The 15,184-nt window shown below is 36.7% G+C and overlaps 1 protein-coding gene across 2 annotated transcripts in view; it reads left to right on the plus strand.

Annotated features, from left to right (window-relative positions):
• Positions 1-15,184, plus strand: part of AGMO (alkylglycerol monooxygenase) — a 438,330-nt gene that overhangs the window by 314,093 nt on the left and 109,053 nt on the right. Inside the window, exon 13 of one of the 2 annotated variants that reach the window (XM_060196151.1) lies at positions 6,528-6,602. The exons of the other annotated variant lie outside the window; for it this stretch is intronic. Within the exon in view, the coding sequence (XP_060052134.1) occupies positions 6,528-6,548 (21 nt within the window). The 3' untranslated portion in view covers positions 6,549-6,602. Of the gene's footprint in view, positions 1-6,527; positions 6,603-15,184 lie in introns of those variants that run through there. 2 annotated transcript variants of the gene reach the window in all.

The following is a 15,184-nucleotide window of genomic DNA, read 5'->3' on the forward strand; positions in this document are numbered from 1 at the left end:
GATGCAATATTATTTGATATGAAATGAGAGAAGTATGCAAGAAAGTGCACCCCACCCTGAGGTTCCAAGACTGGGGGAAATATAGGCTCTATAGTAGAAATGTGAGGTTCCTGCTGTCTTAGGGTTCAAGAAGACAATGGATAGTTATTATCATCATCACATTATTTGGTAATTGGGTTAACTTTGAAAAGTCCCTTTGTTAGGATTTTCAGTATAATACCCAGTATCTTGTACAGAGCTGTGCCACCAGTTGCTTCTGCTCTCCCTGATCTAGGCTTTTGAGAGTGTCAACATATCAAAGACTCAGTCTGTGTATTAAAACGACTCAGTCTGTGCTTTAAAAAGTTTGAGACATACAATCAATTTTCCCCTCTCATATTAATTAGTGATTTATATGATTACAATTTAATAGGAGTGAACATAAACACCATTTCCACCACCAAAAGACTGTGTCCCATCCCACCCACCCACCCCTGCACCCCTGCTGCCCTGGGAAGCCGAATGTCCACCTTCCCCCTCACCACAGGGTTTTTACTTTGGTGCCCTATTCTAGATTTAGTCAAATCCTGCTTTTAGTTGTGCTTTCTGTTGTTCTTTCCCAGCTTTTGTTGATGAGTGGGATCATCCCATCCTCATCTTTATCTTTCTGATTTAGCTCACTTAACATAATTCCATCTAGCTCCATCGAAGATGGGTCAGAGAAGGTGGGTTCATTGTTCTTAATAGCTGCGTAGTATTCCATTGTGTATGTATACCACAGCTTTCTTAGCCACTCGTCTGTTGTTGGGCACCTGGGTTGCTTCCAGGTTTTAGCTATTATGAACTGTGCTGCTATGAACATAGGTGTACACATATCTTTTTGTTTGGGCATTATGGAATCCTTGGGGTATATCCCCAGGAGAGGAATTACTGGGTCATACGGAAGATACATGTCTTGCCTTGAGTAAAAGAAAGAGAAATGGAGGCATCACACTCCCAGATCTCATTCTATATTATAATGCCATCATAATTAAAACAGCCTGGTACTGGAACAAAAATAGTCATTCAGACCAGTGGAACAGAACTGAAAGCCCAGAACTAAACCCCCACAACTATGGACATCTAATCTTTGATAAGGGAACCCAAAGTATTAAATAGAGAAAGGAGGCTTTCTTCAATAAATGGTGCTGGGAAAACTGAGTTGAAACATGCAAAAGAATGAAAATGAACCACCTTATCTCACCAGAAATAAAAATCAACTCCAGATGGATCAAGTACCTGGATGTTAGACCAGAAACTATAAAATTCTTAGAGGAAAACGTTGGTGGAATACTTTCCCACCTAAACCTCAAAGACATCTTTCATGAAGTAAACCCAATTGCAGGGAAGACTAAAGCAGAAACAAACCAATGGGACTACATCAAATTGAAAAGCTTCTGCACAACCAAAGAAACTATCATACAAACAAGGAGACACCTCACAGAATGGGAGAAGATCTTCACATGCTATACATCAGACAAGAGACTAATCTCCAAATTATACAAAGAGCTCAGCAAACTTAGCACCAAAAAAGCAAATGACCCCATCCAAAAATGGGCAGAGGACATGAACAAAACATCGAATTCAGAGTAGATCCAAAAGGCTAACAAACACATGAAAAATTGCTCCAGGTCACTGATTGTAAGAGAAATGCAAATAAAGACAACATTGAGATACCACCTCACCCCTGTGATAATGGCATACATCAAAAAGGACAGCAACAACAAATGCTGGAGAGGCTATGGGGACAGAGGAACCATTCTGCACTGCTGGAGGGAATATAAAATGTTCCAACCTCTCTGGAGAGCAGTCTGGGGCTCGAACCGGGATCCTTATGCTGGTCCTTGCATTTGTGCCAACTGCACTTATCCTGCTGCGCTACCCCCAACTCCCAGTTTTGCTATTCTTTATCCCTATGGGAGTATGAACCCAGGATCATTGTGGGGTGCAGAAGGTGGAAGGTCTGACTTCTATAATTGCTTCCCCACTGAACATGGTCATTGGCAGGTTGATCCATATTCCCTGCCTGTCTCTCTCTTTCCATATTGGGGCAGGGATCTGGGGAGACAGAGGTCCAAGACACATAATGGGGTCTTTTGCCCAAGGAAGTCAATTTGGCATCATGGTATCATTTAAAATCTGGTGGCTGAAAAAGAGTTAAGATATTAGTCAGAACAAATTATCGACTAAGCATGAACCTAAAGCATGAATATCACAGATAAAGATTGGGGTCTACATTTTAGAAAAATCTAGTAGGTCTGTTTTAGAGGGCTGATGGCTTTTGTTATTTTGTTTTTTAGTTTTTGCCTTTGCCTGACATATAATATGCAGGTGGACCCAGGTTATTATCTGAGGTGATGGTGCCATAGTTGGGAAAAGATCTAGGAAGGTGGGTATTGGCTACCAAATATAGGGAAAGTATATAAATATTGTTAACTGTAAACCCACTGGTTTGATCTAGGGCCCATATTCAGCACAGAAGCCTATGTAACCTTTGCATCCCTGTTGGTCTGAGCTCATATTCTCTGTTCAAGGCTAAGCCACTCATCTTTTTTTTTTTTTTTGGCACCAAGGTTACTTCCATGTTTTGGCTGTTGCAAATTGTGCTGCTTTGAACTTAGGTATACACAAATCATTTGGATTGGGGTGTCTGACTCCTTAGAATATATCCCCAGGAAAGAAACAGATGGTCATAGAGTAAGTCCATTTCTATCCTGCTTAGAGTTCTCCAAACTGCTCTCCACAGAAATTGGACCAATTTATATTCCCACCAGCAGTGTAGGAGGGCTCCCTTACCCTCACAACCTCTCCAGCATTACTATTCTTTCTGATGTATGACATTCTCACAAGTGAAGTTGTATCTCATTATTATCTTCATTTTCATTTATGTGACAATCAGTGACTTGGAGCATATTTTTCATATGTCTGTAACCTTTTAGATCTCTTCTTTGGTAAATATTCCGTTCTTAACCTCTCTTCATTTGGATGGGGTCAATTTTGTTGCTGTTTGGTGAGTACTTTATATGTTTTTGTTATTAGCTTTTTGTCTGATGTATGACATGTGAAGATTTTCCATTTGTAAGGAGTATCTTTGGGTGGTGGTTCTGTTTGATATGCAGAAGTTTTTTTTTTTAATTTTATGCAGTCCCACTGTTTTTTTCTGTTTTAGTCTTCCTTATAACTGTATTTGTATCATTGAAGATGCATATAAAATTTAGATGAGAAAGAGTTCTGCTAATATTTTCCTCTAAGTATTTGATGGTTTCTGGTCCAACATGTAGCGTGATATCTTATTATATTGCTGATCATTTCCTGGAGTTTCCTGCTGAATTCTTTAGATTTTTCTATGCATGCTATCATATCATCTGCAAGTAGTGACAGTTTAACTTCTCTTCTGACCTATATCCCTTTAATTCCTTTCTCTTCCCCAATTTCTATGGTAACAACTTTCAATCATCTGTTGAATAGTAATGGTGATAGAAGGCAGCCCTATTTAGTCCTGATGTAAGTGGGAATGCTTTCATTTTCTCACCATTGGATATGATGTTGGCTGTAGGCTGATCTCCACTCGTTATAGTCTTGAGTCAGTGCAGCTGGTCTTCTGAGGTATACTCCAGGAATTTCATGCTCATATCATGAAAAAAATATATTGGGACATTACCTCCAGCAATTCACACATGTACAGTACTGCTGCTGAGTGGTGGATTTATCTTTGTTACTATTTATTTGCGAGAAAAGAAAAGGAAAAGAGTGTAGAAACACCACAGCACTTATTCCTCATCCACAGAGCTCCTCTAGTCCTCTGTGATGCCACCTACACCATGCCAGGGTCTTAACATTTGGGCCTTACATACAGCAAGGATTTATCTGATGAGCAGTTTCATGGTAATGTCCATACTATCTTTAATTCTGAAATTAAAAAATGCCAAAAAGACTCATACACAATTTATTATATGATATAATCTATAAACTTTGTATTCTATGTAAGTTCAAAGTATAATTAAATAATAATGTGATAGGACAGAGAGAAATTGAGGAGCGAAGGAGAGATTGAAAGGGAGAGAGAAGGAGAAACACCTGCAGCAGTGCTTCATCATTCTTGAAGCTTTCTCCCTGCGTATGGGGACCATAGCTTGAACCAGATGCCATGAGAATGGTAGCATCTATACTCAATGGGGTATGCCACCACTCAGCCTCTTATTTAATTATAATTATAATTATATTTAATTTTTTTAATTTTTCTATTATCTTTATCTGTTTTTTTGGATAGAGGCAGCCAGAAATCAAGAGGGAAAGGGTGATAAAAAGGGAGAGAGATAGACACCTGTAATACTGTTTCACTACTCGAAAAGTTTTCCCCCTGAAGTTGGGTAAGAGAGGCTGGAATTGGGTCCATGTACACTGTAACATGAACACTTGAACAGGTGCTCCACGACCCACCCCCTTTGTTTATTATTTTATGACAGGTTCAAACCCCAGTACCACCATAATCCAGAGTTAAAAATTGCTCTGAAAATTGATGGCTATAACTTAAAAGAATAAAACTATCTACTTTGTTTCTGGGATTAATTTAATAATAGAGTCTTATTAAAATTTAATGTTCAATGATTCCTTTTGTTATTCGTCTTGCATTGTTATTTATACATATGACATGGAAGTTAAAATTGTTATGTTTCAACTCTTTATTACTAAACCAGTTATTTTTATAAATTTCATGATTACTGCATTTTGCTTCTTTTCACATACATTGAATTTGCATGTGCCAATTTATGCATCTTTATAGAATTTTCAGGTTTTTATTTAAATTGGTTAGGATGAAACTTTTGAATATTTTGATAATTATCTAACTTTTTTTTTACCTTCAGTGTTATTGCTGGTGATCGATGCCAGCACAATTACAACATTCTTATAGACCATTTTGCTTTATTTTCCTTATGTACACTTTTATTTTCAAAATGGATACCCTATATAATTTATGTTTTTATTGTTGCTAAAACTACTTATTATGTTATAATTTGATGTCACTGTCATATTGAAATATTACTCTGTGTATATCAGCAACTGGTAATTTGTGATAGTTGTTATTGTATTTTTTAAGTTTATAACACTTTCATTACATGAATTAATAATTTACTCTCTGGCTTTTCATCTTTTCTATATTTAAGTATATACCTCAGAACAAAATTAATTAGACCTGTACTATCTTCAGTTTTCAATGAATCTCTCTAGATTGTTCTCTACAATTTACTGCTTGTATATACACTTTAAAATATATATGTATATATATATATATTTTTTGCCTCTAGGGTTATTGCTGTGGCTCAGTGCTTGCACTATGAATCCACTGCTCCTGGAGGCTATGTTTTCCCTTTTATTGCCCTTGTTGTTTATCATTGTTGTTGTTCTTATTACTGTTGTTGCTATTGCTGTCATTGTTGTTGGATAGGACAGAGAAATGGAGAAAGGAGGGAAAAGACAGACAGGGGGGAGAGAAAGATAGACACTTGCAGACCTGCTTCACTGCTTGTGGGAAGCCTGCAGGTGGGGAGCCATGGGCTCCCAGTATTCTTAAGCTGGTCCTTGCACTTCAGGCCAAGCATGCTTAACCCATTGCGCTACCACTGGACCCCATACACTTTAAATTCTTAAGAAAGCAAATTCTCATAGGAGTGGCATGACACTGGGGAAAGCCCCAATGCTGTGATGACTCTTCTCATCACTATCTCAATGATAAAGCAAGCTGGGATCAATGAAATTGCACACAAGACCTTGGGTCTGCAAACAAGGGAAAGAAAGAAATGGAGGAAAGAAGGAAGGAAGGAAAGAAGGAAGGAAGGAAGGAAGGAAGGAAGGAAGGAAGGAAGGAAGGAAGGAAGGGGAGGGGAGGGGTGGAAGAGAGGAGAGGAAAGAAGGAAGGGAGGGAGGGAGAAAGGAAGGGGGTTATACTAAAACTTATGATTATTTCAATACAAGCATAATTTATAGCAGCTTGTAACATAGTTTGAAAAATCAACCTTATTTTCTTGAGTATTAAAGAATCCTCCTCATGCCAGTTCCCGTATTATCACTCATTTTATAGTTTTTGAGTCTTCTTTGCCTGTGGGATTTGGATCAAAACACTGGAAAGACCTTTTCTGCCTTTTATTCAGTTCTTCACATGAATGTAGCTTCTAGCCTCAACACATGGTCATGATCATGCCTCTTACACTGACACCACAATGGACACATGTCAAGTTGTTCATAATATTCAAACTCTCAGAAGGCTAGAAATGGACCTACCCTATGATCCTGCAATTCCTCTCCTGGGGATATATCCTAAGGAACCCAACACACCCATCCAAAAAGATCTGTGTACACATATGTTCTTGGCAGCACAATTTGTAATAGCCTAAACCTGGAAACAACCCAGGTGTCCAATAACAGATGAGTGGCTGAGCAAGTTGTGGTATATATACACAATGGAATACTTACTACTCAGCTATTAAAAATAGTGACTTCACTGTTTTCAGCCAATCATGGATGGACCTTGAAAAAATCATGTTAAGTGAAATAAGTCAGAAACAGAAGGGTGAATGTGGGATGATCTCACTCTCAGGTAGAAGTTGAAAATCAAGATCAGAAGAGAAAACACAAGTAGAACCTGAACTGGAATTGCCATATTGCACCAATGTAAAAGACTCTGGGGTGGGTGGTGGAGAGAATACAGGTCCAAGAAGGATGACAGAGGACCTAGTGGGGGTTGTATTGTTATATGGAAAACTGGGAAATGTTATGCATGTACAAACTACTGTATTTACTGTTGAATGTAAAACATTAATTCCCCAATAAAGAAATTAAAAAAAAAGAAAAAAATATTCCAAATTCCCTTGTTTCTTCTACTGGCTCTTTGAATGTTCTTTTCCATTAAATTAAACCTTGCTTTGCCCATTTTTTTCTCATTTATAAATTGTATTAATGAGGTCTTCTTAGGTGTTGATAGGTCTCCAAGCTTCCTTGATATTTGTCACAAGATATTTTTATTATGTGTTTATATGCCTGTCTTTTGCACTAGAATATTGGTTCTTGAAGGCAAAAACTCTATTACTATTCATTGTCTTCATATTCTCCACTATTCAGCCATAGCTTGCTTCTATTGTCTAAGGTTGTCACTGGATATTTAAAATTAATAAATGTAAATACTACTTACATGATTTTATTGCGTATGCAAATATCTTTTCTCATTTCATATACAGGTTAGTAATGAAAATTCATGAAATACCTTTGAAAAAATCCATGTTATAAAGATTGAGTTATATTTTAGGAACTTTTTTTTTAACTCAAATTTTCGAAAACTGCAGAAAATGATCTGTACAAATATTCATATATCATGAATATATAATCTAATATAATAAAACTACAAGATTTCACTTATAATGAATTAAGCTGACAAAGCAACCTTTTGTCAATACTTCTCTACATTTATATGTATGTAAGTTTGTACTTTGTTAACATATGTGCTCATATTAGATTTAACCACAAATATTTTGTTTTTTAAAGAACAGAATCTAACACCATAGGAAATATATGCACTATCTGAGAATCTTAAACAGCATTGCATATATCATCTGACTTACACATACTGTAATGCTTGGTACTAGACAATTGATGCAATCCAGAAAATTCATAAAGTTTGTGTTTTGTTGTAGGTGAGAGTGAGTATAGTTACTGTCAACACAAGAATATTTTTTAATTTTTTAAAAAATTATCTTTATTTATTTACTGGATAGAGACAGCCAGAAATCGAGAGGGAAGGAGGTGATAGAAAGGAAGAGAGACATACCTACATAACACTGCTTCACCACTGCTTCCCTTTTTTGTAAGGGAAATAACACAGATGTTTATACAACAGACTTTTATTTTTTGAGCCACCCATGGTTCCAGGTTCAGTTCAAGGCAACACCACAAATCAGATCTGAGCAGTGCACTGGCAAATAATGATAATAATAAACAGTAAATAAATAAGAGGTAGGTAAGACTGACAGCCATCATCTATCCCATTAAATAGCTTCTTAGCTCTTTTTTTTTTTTTAATAAGAAAAACTAGGGGAGAAATAAAGGAAAATAACATATTCCTGGACATCTCATTCTGAACCAGGTGGAAAATCTTAAGATCTTTCGTTTTATAGAAAGGATATAGCATTATGATTCACACAGACTTTCACATCTAAGGCAGCAGAAGTCCCAGGTTCAATCCTTGGCACCACCAAAATTTAGAGCTTAGCAGTCTTCTGGTAAAAAAACAAAAACCAGAATACACCACATTTATTTTAACTCTCATTCAAATAATATTTTAATTGTTGAAAAAGTTTTAGAATTGTTGACACAGTTAAGGATTAAATACTATTATGGCAGGTAAAATTATAATTAGAAAATGATATGAAATATGAATATGCATAATTTGCTATATTCATCCTACCTACATAAAAAATTATAACGTGAGCCAACTTCCTAGTGTTTCATTCCTTTGTAAACCACATGCAAGACTAATCTCTCACTACAGAAAACATACCATAACCAATAAGACTGTCTTGTCAGAATAAAATGAACAACTTTGACCTTTTCCTTTTATGTTTTAAGCAGTCCTAAAAAAAAAAAAAAATTTAACATATTTTATTTAGTCCAACAGTTTTCTAACTTAATCTAAGAAATTTCTTTTTTAATTTTCCCACCTTCAATATATATATATATATATATATATAACAGTCTATGAAGATGATATTTCTAAAACAAAATTTGGAAATCACAGAAATTAATATTACCTTTGTCACTTAAAAGTAAATATTTTGGTGAAAAATATAGATATCAGTGCTATATACAAATTTGTGGTTATTGTCTTTTATTAAATCAAATTTTAATATATATAAAATGTGTTTAAACAATGAAAATTTTAGTTTCATACACCAATATTTAGTTTTTGCGTATTTTTCTTTGATCTGCTCTGTGGTGCATTTTATTTCCAAATGAACTCATAAAAGAAAATTTTTTCCATAGACAAATTTCTGAACAATCTGTACTGTTTAATAAATATTACAAATTAAATGGAATATATATGATATTATTTTGCAACTTTATTTTTCAAATATTACATGTGCTTATGAGTCACAAAGTATGTATACTACTAAAGTTACTGGAATAAAGTAACTACTTATTAGTATCATTGTGGGATATATACGTGTTGGCATATATACACATATACATATATATGTATTTATATAGTTTTTAGTTTTACATGTTCTTAAACTCTTTGTAGTATTTTAATATATATAAAAACAAAATATTAAGCATAAAAAACTATTTATATTTTGACTATTAATAGTAATTTATAAGTCAGCTCTACAAGGAAATTTAAATACCACTGCAAATATGTCTACTTAGACTACTGCTTGAATGAAAAAAAAACTTCTTTATATATAATGCAAAACATACAAAGAAACAAAAGAAAAATTTAAGTGAATGAAATTGCTTTATATGTATAAAGTATTAAAATATTAAGTTGTTTTGCAAATAGAAGGAAGATCAGGAAAATCAATTGTTCCATTACTTATTACTTTTAAGGTTTGAATAATAGGAAAAGAAAATATAAAGAGTGAACAAGAAATATTTCCAATTGTGCCAAAAGTGTCGGGTAACAGAGAAAAATACACTTAGCAGATCTCTGACTACCAGAGTTTTGGATCAACTCCCAGCTTTAGAAGTTGGATGAAATTGGTGTAATATCTGCCAAAACTGATGGAACACTAGTATGTGTGATCTCTCTCTCTCTCTCTCTCTCTCTCTCTCTGTGATTCTGTTTATAAAAATGAAAATGGTCTTTCTGTTTCTTAATATACCTGAATGAGTTAGTTACTAATGTCAGTTAACATGGCACATATGGTAATTTATTTATGTAAGCATGATGATAAAGTGAAGCTAAAAGATTTTTATCAGAATCATTCTGAAACCATAATATGCAGCTATGGGAGGCTTTTGGAAGCAGAGTCATAGTTAACTAGTAATAAGAAAACATTATTTCTCCAAATCAACTATATAAAGAACATAAGGACTAAGATAGAATTTTGTGGTAATACATCAAAATTTCTTATCTGAGTCTTGGAGGTTTTGGATGCATCCCTGGCACCACTGAAAACTAGAGCAGTATTCTGATCTCCCTCATTTGTTTTCTGTGTCTCCCTTGCTCTATCTTTCATTAAAATAAAATTAAAAACTTATTTTTAATAAAAAAGACAGAAAAACAAACTACAAAAAACCTACACAAGTATAATTAGGTTTACCTAAAAGACATCTACATCCTTCCAGAGATGGGTGGAAGTTGTAAATGGTAGATGATGAAGGGGGAAATGAAATGATATATCTGCATTAGCAGCAGTACACTTGTCAGCCATCTTTTTTTTTTTTTTTTTTTAATAGAGCAGACCCAGTGAGGACAGGAGAGCAATCTCTGAGTCTTAACCCCAGTCAGCAGCAAACTGTCTAATGGGGTTATTGTGCTGAATGGCCTACAAAGTCTCAGCTCTGGGACAGTAAAAGAAATTACCTGAAAACTATAGCAACTGAACTCAGTAGATGTGGCCTGGTTAAGTCTCCACAACAGAAAATCATTTGAGTGAGTGTAACAATAGTCATAAATGAATGAGTGACTGCTCCTATGGAATGGGAAATGAAAACTTCATTCTATTGACCTCACAAGGAGAAGAATTGTGCTGAGTCAATGCCACTAAGAGTCTGGAAAAGTCATGGTGCAGCTTGGAGTCTTCCAGCTGGGCTGTATGCCTCCCATTGTTCCATTGACAGTGCCAATAGATATCAAGTATTACTTTTTCTTCTTTGCCCTCTCCTTCTATGCAACACCTTTATAACACATTATATACAAAGGAAATGTCTATAATTAGATCCACATTACCATCTGCAGGAAAACGAGAAGCTAAATCACATGGGCAGACTAAGAAAAGTTACAAGCAATATATGTGAAAGCAAGATGGAACTTCTTAAAATAAATTCATAGAAGGACCTCTTTAAAGACACATAGTTTGAACTTAGCTAAAGAAATTATTTAGAAGACTCCACTACTTGAAAGACACTGTCACCCCCAATGTCCCCAGAGTTCTTTACTTTGGTGTGATACAGCAAATACATACTAAATTCTACTTTGTGTTTCCTCTTTCTTTTCTTGTTTCTCAACTCCTGCTCATGAGTGAGATCATCCCATGTTGCTTATTTTTCTGGTATAACTTGTTTAACATAATTTCTTCAAGCTCCATCAAAAAGGGTGAAGAAGATATATAATGGTGGAAGAGGATCTAGGCTGAGGATGAGAGTATTTTGCAGATACCTATTTATGGTGAGATGAGAAATTTTACCTATATGTCAACAATTGTCCTTAACATAATAAAGCATTAATCTTCCCTGTCAATAAAGAAAATTTAGAATACTCATCATAATAACATAGAATGATTTATTTTCCCCCCTAAGCCTGAAATCTGATATGCAGGTGAATCCTAGTTATTATCTGGGGAGATTATGTCATGGCTGCAAAAAGGACCAGAAAGCTGGATCAGGGAAGAGAGTAGCTCTCAAATATGGGAAAGGTGTATAAATATTCTTGACTGTAAACCTCATCGATTTGATGTGATCTGGGGCCATATTCAGCTTAGGAGCCTATGTGACCTCTGCAGCCCTGTAGATCTGAGCTTACCTTCTGTGGTCATGAGTAGGAACTCTCCAAACTGCCCCAATATCAGGAGCCATCTTCCTCAGGTGTAGCATAGAGAATGTTCCATCCTCTGAAAGGAGGATGGAACATTCTCTACCATTGTTGATGCAAGTTGAGGTCAAGATCCTGTGAGGGCTCAAAAAGGGGTCTGTTTTGCTGTTCCTGATAGAGATGACCAGTAACAATGGAGAGAGGGATGAAGTCAACATCTAGTCCCATCATGTCTGTTTGGAAATCTTGGGACTCTCCAACTAGGGTTCCAGCTGATGGGGTGGCCTGATAGTGACTAAAGAATCATCGTTAAAGTATGCCAGTCTCTTGCCCTTATTCAGCTTTTGAAGTCCTTGCTTTGATAAGGATAGCTTGTAAGTGAGTGAGGGAAGTAAAATAGGAAGTAGATGAGGAAGTTACTTATGTCTAAGTAGACACTATTTCATTATGAACTTTATGCTGATTCACTGTAGACTACTGTGTACTTTTGCTTTCAGTTACATATTTTGCCCTAATTTATGGATACATGTGAACATATGCCCTATTTCTTGGGACCAGGTATATTTCTAGGTTTTGAGGCTTTGTCAGGAAGTGAACCACCTGGAATGGAATTAGAGAATCCTATGAAAGGAAAGATCTCACCCGAGTAATGAGGCTGAAGGGTTGACATCCCATGCCTGACGTCTCTGGACACAGTCTGAAGTGAAGCATACCAAGGTGGTAGTCATTGCGTTAAGTTGGGACCAGCAGATGGGATATCATTTGGTATGAATTGAAAGAAGCATGGGGGAAAGTGGGCCCCACTCTAGAGTTTCTGGGACTGGGGAAATGCAGGATCTATAGAGGAAGCAGAAGGTTCCTGCTGTCTTAGGGTTTAAGAAGGTAATAGACACTTATTGCTATAATCACATTATTTGGCAATTGGATGAACTTTGAAAAATTCCTTTATTAGTACTGCTGTATCATACACAACATCACCATAATTATGTCGTTTGATATTATTTGTATATATCTGTGCCATCAGTTGCTTCTGTTCTCCCTGGTCTAAGAGTCAACATTTCAAAGACTCAGCCTATGTTCTGTGCAATAAAAAGTTTGAGACATTCAATCAATTTTTCCTCTCATATTAATTAAATAGTGGTTTACATGACTACAACTTAATAGGAGTGCACATAAACACTATCCCCACCACCAAAGAGACTGTGTCCTATCCCACCCCCCCATGCAGAAGAACATCCATCACCCTCAACCCAGGATTTTACTTCGGTGCCTTAATCCAAATTCAGTCAAATCCTGCTTTAAGTTTCCCTCTCTGTTCTTCTTTCTCAACTACTGTTGATGAGTGGGATCCATACTCATCTTTATCTTTCTGATTTAGGTCAGTTAACATAATTCCTTTTAGCTCCATTCAAGATGGATCAGAGAAGGTGGGTTCATTGTTCTTAATTGCTGCATTGTGTATATATTCCATTGTGTATATATACCATAAATTTCTGAGCCATTCATCTGTTATAGGGAACCTGGGTTGTTTATAGGTTTTAGCTATTACAAATTGTGCTTCTATGAACATAGGCATACACATATCTTTTTGGTTAGGTGTTATGGAATCCTTGGGGTATCTCCCCAAGAGAGGAATTACTGGGTCATATGGAAGGTACATGTCTAGCCTTCTGAGAGTTCTCCAGACGGCTCTCCCCAGAGGTTAGACCAATTTACATTCCCACTGGCAGTGTAGAATGGATCCTCTGTCCCCACAGCCTCTCCAGCATTGTTGGTGCTGTCCTTTTTACTGTATGCTATTCTTACAGGGGTGAGATGGTATCTCAATGTTGTTTTTCTTTGCATTTCTCTGACAATCAGTGACCTGGAGCAATTTTTTTTAATTTACTTTTTATTTAAGAAAGGATAAATTAACAAAACCATAGGGTAGGAGGGGTACAACTCCACACAATTCCCACCACCCAATCTCCATATCCTATCCCCTCCCCCTCATAGTTTTCCCATTCTCTGTCCCTCTGGGAACATGGACCCAGGGTCGTTGTGGGTTGCTGAAGGTGGAAGGTCTGGCTTCTGGAATTGCTTCCCCGCTGAACATGGATGTTGACTGGTTGGTCCATACTCCCAGTCTGCCTCTCTGTTTTCCTAGTAGGGTGGATCTCTGGGGAAGCGGAGCTCCGGGACACATTGCTTCAGGCCAGGGAAGCCTGGCCGACATCCTGATGGCATCTGGAACCTGGTGGCTAAAAAGAGAGTTAACATACAAAGCCAAACAGATTGTTGAGCCATCATGGACCCAAAGGTTGGAATAGTGGAGAGAAAGTGTTGGGGGGGTATTCACTGCAAACTCTAGTGTACTTCTGCTTTCAGGTATATATTTTGCAGTAGTTTATGGATACGTGTGAACATATGCTCTCTCTCACAGAACCTGGTCTATATCTAGGTTTTGGGACTTTGTTAGGAAGTGATCCACCTGGGATGGAATTAGAGATTACTATGAAAGGAAAGGTCTCACCTGAGTAATGAAGCTGAAGGGTTGTCATTCCACACCTGAAGTCTCTGGACACAGGCTGAGCTAAAGCATGTTGAGGTGGCAATTGTTGCGTTGATTAGGTTGTGATCGGCAGATGCAATATTATTTGATATGGATGGGGAGAGGCATGCGGGAAAGTGGGCCCTATCCAAAGGCTCCAGGACTGGGGGAAATATAGGCTCTATAGTGGAGATGTGAGTTCCTGCTGTCTTAGGGTTCAAAAAGACAATGTATAGTTAATGTTATCATCACATTATTTGGTAATTGGGTTAACTTTGAAAAGTCCCTTTGTTAGGGTTTGCTGTATAGTACCCAGTATCTTGTATATAGCTGTGATATTGGTTGCTTCTGATCTACTTGGTCTAGGCTTTTGAGAGAGTCTGCATATCAAATACACAGCCTATATATTAAAAAGACTCAGTCTGTGTTTTAAAAGCTTCTAGACATACAATTAATTTCCCCCCCTCATATTAATTAACTAGTGATTTATATGACTACACTTTACTAGGAGTGTACATAAACACCATTGCCACCACCAAAAGACTGTGTCCCATCCCACCAACCCATCCCCACCCCCCACCAGCCCAGGAAGCCGCATATCTACCCCTCACCACAGGGTTTTTACTTTGGTGCCCTACTTTTAGTTTATGTTTCAGAGCAATTTTTATATGTTTGTTAGCCTTTTGGATCTATTCTGTTGTGAATATTATGTTCATATTCTCTGCCCATTTTTGGATGCGGTCATTTGCTTTTTTGGTGCTAAGTTTGCTGAACTCTTTGTATATTTCGGTGATTAGTTTTTTGTCTTATATATGGCATGTGAAGATCTTCTCCCATTCTGTGAGGTGTCTCCTTGTTTGTGTGATAGTTTCTTTGGCTGTGCAGAAGCTTTTCAA

This window comes from Erinaceus europaeus, chromosome 8 (assembly GCF_950295315.1).
Source record: "Erinaceus europaeus chromosome 8, mEriEur2.1, whole genome shotgun sequence".
Lineage (NCBI taxonomy): Eukaryota > Metazoa > Chordata > Mammalia > Eulipotyphla > Erinaceidae > Erinaceus > Erinaceus europaeus.